The sequence below is a fragment of the Phaethon aethereus genome (genome assembly GCF_964289735.1).
Source record: "Phaethon aethereus genome assembly, chromosome: 16".
Lineage (NCBI taxonomy): Eukaryota > Metazoa > Chordata > Aves > Phaethontiformes > Phaethontidae > Phaethon > Phaethon aethereus.
This window is the reverse complement of record NC_138592.1, coordinates 5,029,548-5,041,804: the sequence shown is the minus strand read 5'-3', so window position 1 is coordinate 5,041,804 and position 12,257 is coordinate 5,029,548. Positions and strand designations below refer to the sequence as shown.

At 35.8% G+C, this 12,257-nt stretch overlaps 1 protein-coding gene across 1 annotated transcript in view; it reads right to left on the bottom strand.

Annotated features, from left to right (window-relative positions):
- SYCP2 (synaptonemal complex protein 2) overlaps positions 1 to 10,052 on the bottom strand; it is a gene marked incomplete at its 5' end in the record, with an annotated part of 29,899 nt that extends 19,847 nt beyond the window's left edge. Inside the window, 15 exons of the mRNA XM_082007151.1 lie at positions 69 to 143; positions 1,031 to 1,179; positions 1,723 to 1,783; positions 2,264 to 2,359; positions 2,601 to 2,646; positions 3,665 to 3,717; positions 3,794 to 3,936; positions 4,573 to 4,607; positions 5,175 to 5,263; positions 6,124 to 6,209; positions 7,171 to 7,195; positions 7,763 to 7,863; positions 8,810 to 8,942; positions 9,191 to 9,331; positions 10,029 to 10,052. Coding sequence (XP_081863277.1) covers positions 69 to 143; positions 1,031 to 1,179; positions 1,723 to 1,783; positions 2,264 to 2,359; positions 2,601 to 2,646; positions 3,665 to 3,717; positions 3,794 to 3,936; positions 4,573 to 4,607; positions 5,175 to 5,263; positions 6,124 to 6,209; positions 7,171 to 7,195; positions 7,763 to 7,863; positions 8,810 to 8,942; positions 9,191 to 9,331; positions 10,029 to 10,052 — 1,257 coding nt within the window. The remainder of the gene's footprint in view (positions 1 to 68; positions 144 to 1,030; positions 1,180 to 1,722; positions 1,784 to 2,263; positions 2,360 to 2,600; positions 2,647 to 3,664; positions 3,718 to 3,793; positions 3,937 to 4,572; positions 4,608 to 5,174; positions 5,264 to 6,123; positions 6,210 to 7,170; positions 7,196 to 7,762; positions 7,864 to 8,809; positions 8,943 to 9,190; positions 9,332 to 10,028) is intronic.
- Between the last annotated feature and the right edge of the window lie 2,205 nt (positions 10,053 to 12,257).

Genomic DNA, 12,257 nt, shown 5'->3' with positions numbered 1-12,257 from the left:
TTACCTAATAATCAGGCTAAACACAAAAACCAAGAAAATAACCGTCTCAGCATACTGAAGTAAAATACCTGTGATCCACCTTCATCAAAGACAACATGTACCGTTGTTTTGGCAACTGATGCAGATTGCTTCCTAGTAAAGCCCTAAAAAGTGAGTAACCATCTATGTAAAATACACACTTTGCTAACTTTTTTAAAACAAGAAACAGAAAATATTTAAGTCAGAGATCGTAAGTGTCTGAAATCAGGTTACAGGGGAAAATAGACTCTACACACCCAAAGCAGTTCCATTCCTCACAAGTTTCTGCATCAGTTGGAGTTCAGGGCAAAGTAGTTTGTTACAAGCAGTAAGGACTAAGCTATGGCTTACTAACTTCTTTTTTTTTTTACAAAATGAATAAATTCATAAGAGTGTCAAGCATACTGCAAAACAGGATAGCTAATGAATCATTTCTGAAAGACTTCTGTATTTGTAAGCATACAGTTCTTGTGTTTCTGGAAAACCATATATGCAAAACTTGACATTAAGCTATGGTGAACCCTTTCCAGCCAGTTAATTTTTGTTGCAATTAATTTTAAATCTTAAAATCATAGAATCATTGAAGTTGGAAAAGACCTTTAAGATCACCAAGTGCAACCGTAAACCTAACACTGCCAAGCCCACCACTAAACCACATCCCTAAGCACCACGTCTACACATCTTTTAAACACCACCAGGGACGGTGACTCAATCACTTCCCTGGGCAGCCTGTTCCAATGCTTGACAACCCTCTCTGAGGAAATTTTTCCTAACATACAATCTAAACCTGCCCATGGCACAACTTGAGGCTGTTTCATCTTGTCCTTATTAGACATTTTTACCAACACTTAACATATTATGGGACAAATGCTGTTCTGTAGCAGCAATGTTAATCAGAAACTCTCCATATAAATAGATACCAATAATCATGGCTATAACACCATTTATATGGCAATATACACATTTATTTTGAATCAATTAAACACTATTTGAAAAGGTGTTTAAATCTTACCTTACATTTACTAAATCCATAAATCTTTCTGGTTACATCTTTGATTTCCAAGATAGAATCAAAATATAAAAAAAATTTCTGTCCTTCTTGATTACCCACATTCATTGGGCTTTTTAGATCTATTGTTAATAATTTCTTTGAATCTTTTTCTGGACAAAAAATTTGAAAAGTAGTTTCATTACAATTTAGCAACATCTCATATAAAGTTTGTAAATACAAGAAACTTATTTGTATTCTTCAGTTTAACTATTGAGATGTCTATTTTATTTAATTCACTCTAACCTACAGTAAGTTTTATTAGCGAAACAATTCAAGATTCAATCTTTTAGAAATACTTATTCTGTATATTATCCTGTAGAATTTTCTTTAAAGGTTACTTACTATAGCTGCACACAATTTATCAATCTTTATAAAACTATGCTAACTAGTTCATGAAGAACTTTATTAAATGTCATTGTCTCATGCCTTACTTTGCATTGAAATAACTATAAAATATTATTTTAAAATTATTTTAATAAAATCACACCTGCATGCCTAAAATGCAAATGTGACTACAGTGCAATTTTGTACATGTAATAAAAACCAGTACCTGTAATATTTTAAATGGGAATTTTGCTTTGCTGAGAATTGAGTCAGTACTTTAGGATTAAAGTTAGCATGTAACAAAGGGTCACATTTTTGAGTGCCAATACCTTCAAGGCTGTACAGCTCTACCTCTTCTTCTGGTATAACGACTGTTTCCCACTGATGATCCTTGTATGAAACATAAATATTTTTAAAGCTAGAAAAGCATTATATTACAATTAAATGAAGCACAGTGATCAGAAAGTTATTCAGTGAGGACAAATTTTGAACTTTCTAAATCCTCTGTTACAAGCAGTGACAATGAACATACGCTTCATTGGTAACAGTGAGCAATGTTTCAGAAGAGCTTTGGGAAAGACATTAAACAGTTCAGTCTCATCTACAAAAACTCTAGCTGCAATTTTGCAAATGGCTTCTTGTTTACACATGCATATGTTAAACTGTTCAAAAACGCTATTAGAAAGTCATTATTCTGAAATTGTTTAATCTAAGTATGTGCACCAAATCTAGATTTTTTTCCCTTCTTCACACTATAGATGCATACATAACTTCCTCATGTTGATGTGGGGAAACAAATTTGATACACTTGAAAGAATGCATGTCTACTGCCCCAGAACAACCTAGTATGACAGACAAAAATTGGCTTACTGCATCATCTGCTGCCACGTAGAAAGATATACATCTGCTACCAACATTGAAATCAATCCAAAATTCTTCAAGATTTTCATCCAATGGTATCTGTAGCTAAAACAAAAAACCAAACCAAAACAAAAAGATAAAAGTGTAAGAGCTGAAAGCAACAATTTATACCGGCTAACAGGCTTTGTGTTACAGTCTGACAAGCTTTAAATACATGCACATCTGTATACTCCTAAAAAACTAGTTTTTGTACTTCATCCTTATTTTTTCCTTAACTAGAAGGCAAAGAAATTCTTCAGCTGCACAAGTGAAAATCTGTGGATATATGATTAAGACCGTAGCTTACCTCATATTTATCAAGAGCTGCTGATAAACACGGATATGTAAAAACCCTGTAAGAAAAGGATGTTTTGTCAAGTATCCTAATATGATGTAAATAAATTTTGCATATCTGAACACAGCAACTGGATTGTGTTTTCAGCACAAAACCTGTGTGCTTTAGAGACTAAGAGATCACAGCAATCAAAAGAGCAGTCACTTGACTGCACTTCTTCCCCAGAGGAGATAATGTGAAATTTTAGATATCCTCACAATTAAAGCAGTGGTCTCAGACCTCTTATCACTATGTTCATACTTCTAGATTATCTGCTGATATTTTAAGAATGGTATTCAAACTTAATATACACCTGATACAAAGCCATATCAGACAATATCTTTTTATGTCATGACATATAAATAACATGCAGAGCATGTGATCGTACAGATACGAAAAAAGCTCGTATTTTCTCTTCCTTTTCATGTCTTATTTCTCTAGCAGATACTCTCACTGATTGTTATCTCAATGTAAATATCCTAAACCAATAAAGGAATATATACCAACAGATTGCTAGCTATTGCTAGATGATATGTTTATTGAATTAATGAGCATGTCACGATTTTGCAACAGAACTAAATACAAAAACTACCTCCTTATAAACATTTATTAAAGGAAGTGTAGCATATACTTTATATTGTTTTAAGAATCTTTTCAAATGAGTATTCTTTATTTAGTGAACAGTTTCTTCAAGCTGTTATCTAATAATCTGAAACTTAGATTATGTTTGCCTTTTTTCCAAATATGGGAATGACATAAAATTAACATCTCGATAGAGAAGACAGTATCAGTGACAATGTGCCAGAAGATGGCATTATTCAATTTCTTTACTATTTAATGTTTTTAAAATATCTTAACTCTGCATGGTTTCTTGACTTTATACCACAGCAATATTAGTCTTACTTGCTTGTATTATTTTAATTCAGAGCTTCCCAAGAACAGTTTTTGGGATAAAAAGTTTACTTCTGATGAATGGCAACAAAATCCAAAAAATACATTAGTTAAAAAAAAAAAAAAAAAAATCAAATCAGTTTTACCTTCTTTTGTCTCCAAGCATGCCATTCACTTGATTAAGAAATTTTCTGCAGTCCTATTAAGAAAGAAATATCTTAAAGGATTGTAAACCAGAAGTTTACCTCCCTGGAAATATTCTCCATACAACTTACTGTTTCAAACTCAGAATCTTTAATTCCTTTAAACGCATTGGACACAAACTCCATGGAAAACCACTGGCACGCCAGTTGTCCTCTTTGTTTCTCTGATATCATTCTGCATAAAGCTTCTGTAATGGCTACTTGCAGGTCATAGTCTACAGCACAATACATTTTACAGGAATAGTAGTTTTAAAGACACTAATGATGTGAAAAAAATATTATGTAGGAAACTGGTATAAGCAGTGCTGAACATTTCATATTCCATATCACATTATATCCAAATACATACCCCATAAAGGATATATAGACAAAGAACTAGGGGAATAAGGATGACTAAACAGTTCATATTTCAAAATAAAATTTCAAACAAACTTGCAAAGAATGTCAGAGCAACACTAGGCATATAAGCAAGAGACAAGAAGTTTTCAACTTCGACCTGTCTGAACTGGGAAATTGTTGGATACCAAAGTGATCCGTGAGAGAAGTTACAGTACTAGTAAACATGGCTAGCAGTTCACTATCACCAAAGACTGACTTCCTTAGGAGCTTTTGCTATTTAGGACTTACATTCTAGAGAAGAAAAGGATTGAAAACTTCAAAAAGAGAGTCATCGCACACTGCATACACCTGAAACATTCCAGTTTGCAGATTGTTTTCATGCAGTATTTGTATTTTTAGAGGACTGTAATCACAACATTCTGCAGCTTCTAAATGTCTTCTCTGGATTTTTAATGGGTCTGCATGTAATTTTTAAGCAGCTCAATACTAAATTGTTTAAGACCCATGCTCACCTCCAGCATCCAAAATTCTCCTCCCCATGTCACTCCTGCCAAACAAAGTAATGCTTCATCAAAATATGACAGTAACACAATGCATAGAAGAAAAGTTCTTTTAATTACAAGCGTTCAATGTGTGTGACGAAACCCTGATTCCACTACATTATTAGACTTCAAAGGGGTAAGTCTATTATGCTAAGGATACACATCTGAAAGTACTATTGGGGAAGTGAGTCACCTGATATATGGTTTTTATTCAATGTATTTTTTGAAATGCTGTAAAAAAAAAATTCCCAACATGAATAGCTTGTCCTTCCAGTGACTGATTCACTGGGCTTTACACACATTCTTATAATGAAGAGTTTAATTATTAAAAGACAACTGGGATGAGAAGGAGCCTAACCCAGATCAGGAAAGAGGTAAATTTAGGCTTGTAATGGAGAATAACCCATGAGAATACCGGCCTACAGCCACTACCACTGGCAACACAATAGCAAATGCAAAAGTGACTTGGACAGGGACCAATCTACATGCATTATAAATAGCCTTAGTAAAAATTGCCTTCCCAGCTATGCAAATGATGCAGTGATATAAAAATTATATTGAAGATTATTTACATGACAAGCAACATTTCCTTTGTAGAAAATATCTTTTTCCTGGCATCTCGAGGCGTGTTGTCAAGCATTAAATTAAGTTTTCTTACTACCTAAGAAGAGTGGAAAAAAGGGAGTAAGATTAAATATAAAATAAGTTGTTAAAGTTATTCTTATTTTGGGCCCTTGGAATGTATTTCATACCACTGAAGGAAATAACATGCTTAAATAATTGCAAAACAAGAAAAGACAGTGAGTTCTAGCTGACCTTAAATGATATTTATCTTAATGTAACTACCTCAAATTCAATAAATTACATTAGCTTTAATGTGAACATCAGTTGTTAAAGGGTTGTTTCTTATTTGCAGGTTTAAATATAGGAAAAACCCCCTCAAAGCTAGAGTTCTGTCTGCAGTTGATTGCTGAGCTAAATTGTACCTTAAATTTGCATTTTAAAGCCTTTCCTTTGGGGATGTAGCCTTTAAAGAAGGCTTTTTGTAACTTGCTCTTTCTTTAGAGAGGAAAAAATATCTGACAACCTGAGGTTACTAAAAGAACTAGGAGAAATTTTCAGTATACAAGAAGGTATACAAATTTCCTGCAAGTATCTAAAGAATTTACAACCAACAATCGTGATCCTATTTATAGCAATTGCAATAGAGCATATTATTTCCTACGCTTTTATATAGCTTTCTCACCAGAATCTTAATACCACGTTTTTGTAATTTAATGTCCAAAACAAAAATTATAGAATTATATGGAAAAAAAAACAAACCAAAACACAAGAAACCAACAAAACCCAACATATAAACGACAACAAGCATTCCCAGACAAAAATTAAATTATCCTTCTGATACTAGAGCACTAGAATTTTTTTTTTTTTTTTGGTAGCATCAGTACAGTTAAATTACTATCATCACAGTCTGTTACAGCATTAACCAGAAAACTGTTGATTAGAAAGAAGAATGTTTACCTCCTGCTGAACATAAATACTAATTCTTACATCAGCGATGAGGGTACATGTTCTCAGAACAAAATTTTCTAGTATTTGCATTTTACCTAATGAACGGGGGGGGAAAAAAAATAATTAAAAAAATAAAGAGTGTATTAGGGTGCCCTCCCATCAGCATTTGTAAAAAGATTAATTTTCATTTTGAAACAAAATATAGTATGCCTTCCTTTCCCTATAGGTTTACTGATAAATATTTAAAAATAAACATCTTAAAGTTTCATGGTTTAATGCAAGACTGAATAGTTACTTCAATTTATAGTAAATATGGCTCTTTATGATGTTTCTATTCCTATGCATCACTGCAAAAGTCCCCTGGGCATTAGGTCATTATTTTTAAAATGTAATCAGATCAATTTTATAATTTAGCTCCCTAGGATACAATTCAGTCCTTGCCATTTATCTTCCCAGAGATAAGAAAATTAATCTTTAATTTTGACCATGCCAGCATAATGGTCTGTAGTGACTTTCTACCTAATGCCATCCTGAAAGGTAAGAGCAGCATGATATTCATAACAAAGTCAACAAAAACAGGCTACTGTGCTGTGCTGAGCTGTGACAGTAGCTTAGAAACAACATTCTTTTTAGGAAAAACTCAGTTCAGTTGCCATCTCTGAGGAGACTAGGCTATCCTGCTTTTTTATTACTGGCATCAGCAAGTTACAGGGAAATCTGTCAGTAGAGAAACCTCACGTTGAACAATCAAAGTTCCAGTTGACATTCAAGCTTTTTTGCCACACGAATGAGAAATGTAGTCCTTTGTGCATGGAACAGCCCTCTTGAGGATCAGTCCTTTTCTGTTACAGTTAATTAGCTGAAGCATATAGATCTGGTGGTATATTTCAATTAGATCAAGAAAATTTGTACCGCCCTCATTATACATGTTACCCTCAGAACTACTTTGCCTCAAGATGGCTCCACAAGAGTTATTTTAACACTGATAACTTTAAAATATCTCTTTCAGAACACTTTAACTAACATGTCTAGTGTACACTTAATTTTTAAGCTCACCTTCAGGTCTGCTATCACATATAGCCTACAAGAAAAAAAAACAGAACAAAACCAAAATGCATCATTTTGATACTGTAAATATTACAGCATAAAATTCAGGTAACATGTAAAAGCATTTAAGGTTTTAAAATTATTTCATTCTTAATGAAGGACATAAGAGAATACTTCTAATACCAAGTGTGGTTTCCCAAAATTGTATTTCAGTTAAATTTACAGGAATCGTTTCCCCGATGACAAAAATTACTATGAACAGAAGAAAACTCACAGACCTTATAAACTTGGGGTCTTGGGATTAGTATACCAATAATTTATGTAATCAAAATTAGACCAAGATGAAATTTTTTTGTTCATTGAACACTTAATTGCTGTGTGGTTTTAATTTTATTTCATGATGCTAATCATGAACAGAAAATCAGTATGAATACAGGCAAACTATTTATCCAAAAAGACTTATAATCTATTTCAGAAATCATTGTAACATTAACTTTAGAATATTAAATAGAAACATATTTGAAAGTATTTTTGTTGCTAAACTAGCAATAATTATTTTGACAATTACACACAATGTATTTTATTATCAATATACTTTTACCAGCAACATGTTGAAGAAATCTTCAGCCAGACTTGTAAGCATTTCATTCTTTTCATTTCCTCTGAGGATCAGAATTCCTTTTACCTTTTCAAACCAATTAACCATGTAAAGGGAAAATTAAAGTACATCTATTTTAATAACATGAAAAAGGACAATAGTTTGTATTATACTTCAGTAAAATTATAAAAACTATACAAAGATTAAAACAACAACGTTACCAGTCTGCTAAACATACTTTAGCCACAGACTGAAATTTTTCACTCAAACTAAACAAATGTAGCTGATTTCAAGCTAATGTAAGCAATTTCTATGGCTGATTTTCTAACACAAAAACTAAAGATCTACTTTTTCAACTGCCATCACAAAAAAAAAAGAGCTGATAATGGATAATGGCTGAATGAAAAAGTGTGTTTATAGGCATGAATATAAGCTATAAGTTATCAACACTTTTTTTGTTTTTATTAAAGCAGTTGAGAAGGCAATTGAGTAACATGCATCTGACATTGCCATTAATTTTCTTCAGTGACATCTCTGGTGAAAGCAATAAGGAAGTGGTGTCTATTTTTCAGTGTATTTATTATGTTGCATTATAAATGATTAACACATTTAACATGCACTGTAAGATGTACCACCCCATATGTGTTTAGCACTATGGTATGTTGAAAAAGCAGGTACGATATTGCTGTTGCGAGTATTAATAAAAAAATTATTAAAATTGCACCAGGAAATTCTAATTCCTGACTCAAGCAGTACAGCAAGCTCATATAAAAATATATTATCTTGTTGTAATTGCTGTAAGCATATCTAAACTAACTATACATTGCACAATTTGCAAAACCTTCACTGTGGTAGAGCAGCATCACTTTACAAGTACTCACTTGTCAAAGAATATCTAAATTTGAATAATGTTTGTTGCAAAGTTATGGGAAACACTTAATTCAGAAATAATCAAGGATCAAATGCAGTACTAAGCTGTTCAGCACTGAAACATTACTTATGCATGCTTTATTAATTTCTTTTAAGTTCACATATGCTTTATGGTTTTACTTATCCTTCCAATAAGACCATATTTTATCATTGCTGGGAGCCCATCTTCTCCTGCTATGCTGATTTTTTCCCCACATTTCTGAATACAATTCAGTAAAGTAGAAATGCTTTTGACTTCTTGTTTGTCAAGTTCCTGAAATTGAAATTATAACATTAGCTTTAGTGTACAGTTCTAGAAGAACCTATATTTAACTAACAAGATGCCTTTCTGTTCTCAAAGGCCACCTTAATTGCAGCTTGAAGTACAGATCTCATTCTTAAATTTTATTTCAAATTTTCAAATCAACGGCTGGTATAAACCAAGACAAATGAAAAAAAAATAATCTTTTTCAGACTGTTACAGTGACAGTATAGATGATTCTGATGTAACAATTACATTACCCGACACAGAAGCTTGTCTAATTTGTTGACAAACTGCTTGCTGCATTTGAGAGAGACATTTTCACAGTCTTCTGTTGCCAGAAACTGTTCCAATAATTGGAAATCTTTTTTTCTTGTAGCTTCATCAATTAACTTTTCAAACTGTCAATAATAAAAGAAAACTGAGCAACTGTATTACTTTATGCTCGACACCGATACCGTTTTAACAGCATTTAACATAGGTTTTATGCAGTCATCTGTTGCATTCTAAGCAAATATTCTGAATCACGAAATCATTAAATGTAAAACCTAAAAGTACAGAACACCATATCTAATATGTTAATCATGCAAATACTTATTAGCTGAATTTTTAATTATTTGCCACTTTTCCTTAACCAAATGGTTTTTCTTTCCTCATACTACAAATAAATGCTTACACAAGCGCTCATTGTGTTCATACCTCTTCCTTAGTACATTTAGTATTTTGCATTTCTAAGTTACCTATTAGTGACTTTAAAAGATATATTAATATAGTTGAGGACTACTGCCTTCCTCAACTATTTTGCCGCTCTACTCTTTCTAAATCAATTATTACCAGATTTCAACATTTTCATCTTAAGTATGATCCCAACTGATTCAGGTATGTCAAATGCATATCGTTTCTTTTCATCAATAATTATTTCCAATACCTCTTGCTTTCTACCCAGCTACTTAACACTAATCTATGTCAAAGGAAAATTTCTTCCTACCACATTCTTTGCCACATTGCAAGTTTTACTTATAATTAAATACCAGAAGGACTTGTGTAAGCTAGGAATTAAAACAATCAATACTCATATTCTGGTCCACAAGTACATACCTGCATCTCATTCCTGGCTGCCATTTTTGCAATTCGTCTACTCAACTGCATAAGAAGGGAACAATCATCACTTGACCAAAACACCGTTCACTGACATAGACTTCAAATAGGTTTTGCAAACATGTCAGTAATCAGTCAAAATACATTACAAATTCCAAAATTTGTCACTCGTATAAATACTACTTAAGAAATTAAGCTAACTGGGGATACAAGGAAACATCCTCGCATGGACAAACAATTGCTTAAAGAGTGGAGGGAATGATCAACTTCGGCCATGGAGGAACAGAGGGTCCCTGCAGCAGACTCTTAATATTTCTCAGCAAGAAAAGAGCATGAAGACAGCCAGTCATACTGTTAATGCCAGGTTATTCAGAATAGGTAAATCAACAGCAAAACTCCAGAAGGGCCTCACTATAAAATGCTAGATTAAATAATTTAAGAAAAATGAGATAAATGCATGTAAGGAAAAAGCCTTCTTAATGATACATACAGTGATGGGCTCACAGATGACTAATTACCACCAAAAAGCCATACCTCAAAATTATAGTTTTCTCAAAACATTGTCTTAATACTCAAGAACAGGCAGAATCATTTTCTTGGAGTGTAAATAAAGGTTTGTTAAAAAACAGCAAACCTTTTCATGCCTTGTATAAATTATCCACCATGTGCAGTTTTGGTCTCTCATCCCAGAAATTACATACAATTAGACAAAGCAACGGGAAATAATGATTAAATACAGGGAATGACTTCTGTAGAGCAAGCAACTGCGAACACACACTAGTCATTTCTGTACTTCTAAATAGTACAGAAGTAACAAATGCAGGGGTTTTTAATTTTTTTTTCAATACAAGAATGCAGCAGCCTACGTTGAAGCTTTTGCCATCACCTCACAGACGTCTTGTCTCCTGCCTGGTCAGACAAGCCAGAGAAGAAAATATAAAGCCCCTCCAGGTGCCTCCTTCTCGACGAGAGAGTGATACCTCCGTCCTCGAAACACACGTAGTCCCTGGCATCTCCCCCAAGAGCTTTGTTACTGAGAGGAAAACGCCCCGTAATGCGCCCTGTCCCCTCAGCAGCGGGGCGCGCCCCGCCGGGAGGGCAGCCGGCCGCGAGGTAGCAGACGAGCCCCCCACAGCATGGCGGCCCTCACCTCACCTCACCGCCGAAGCAGAAAAAAGCGCCACTTGCCGGTGGCCAATCACTCCCAGCGCCGGTAGTCTCCAGCCAATCACTACCGGCGAGCGCGACAGGCGGACCAATCGCCATCGGAGGTGCGGGGCGGGAGGAGGGTTTGCCTTACCGTGAGGCAGCCTCGCACAGAGGTTTCTCCCTTCTTCGCACCTGGCACGGCCTAGCCTAGCCCGTCAGCCTCCGCGGAGGAGGCGGAGCTTTTCCGAGGCGGTGCTGTGAATGGGCGGGGAGAGGGCGGTGCCTCCGGCTCCGCTGGCTCCTCTCGCGTACCTGGCTTCGGGCTCCGTTCGGAGCGCGAGTGCGGATGGGGCCGCAGCCGCCCCGTCGGCTGTGAAACACGGCGCCGCCCCCGCGGTGGGGCGCCTGCCCTTCCCGCCGAGCGGGGCGGGCGGCCTGCGGGCCCGGCGCCCCTAGCTGCCGCCGCGCTGGAGCGCTCGAAGCGTTTGCCGGATGTTTCCCGCGGCAGGAGCCGCTGCAGTGGCGGCACTAGGGCGGCGCGGCCGCGGGAGGAAAGGGAAGCCATCTCCTGCACGGGGGAAGGAGGGAGCCGTGGGGGTGGCTTTACTGATGTGCGGTACGGAGTCATGTTGTCGAAGGACTGCGCCTGCTTGCGCAGGCCCTCCGCTCTTCTACTTGTTTTATATTGCAAATTGTTTTGGTTGATACCCGCTATTTAGAACACCAACTTCAGTGCATGGTGTAGACGACAGTTACGGGGCATGAGTTTGCTAAACCAGCGTAGTTCATTCGTATGCTTAATTCAGAAAAATTTTCTGTACCATCAAGTGGCCGAGTAGGCAGAATAGATGCAGAAGCTTAGATACAGACCTCTTGGTAAAGGGCTTCTGCTGACATTTGTGGTCTTTATTATACGGAGGGAACTGGGTAATGCGTTTAAATGAAATCCAACAGTAAACCCCAAAGTGGGGTTTACCTGTACTGGTGTGATACTGGTGTATCTATCACCTGTATCACAAATATAAATTCAGCATGAATCTCACATACTCCGGTGGAGTGTCAGGAAGCATCTCCATTCAT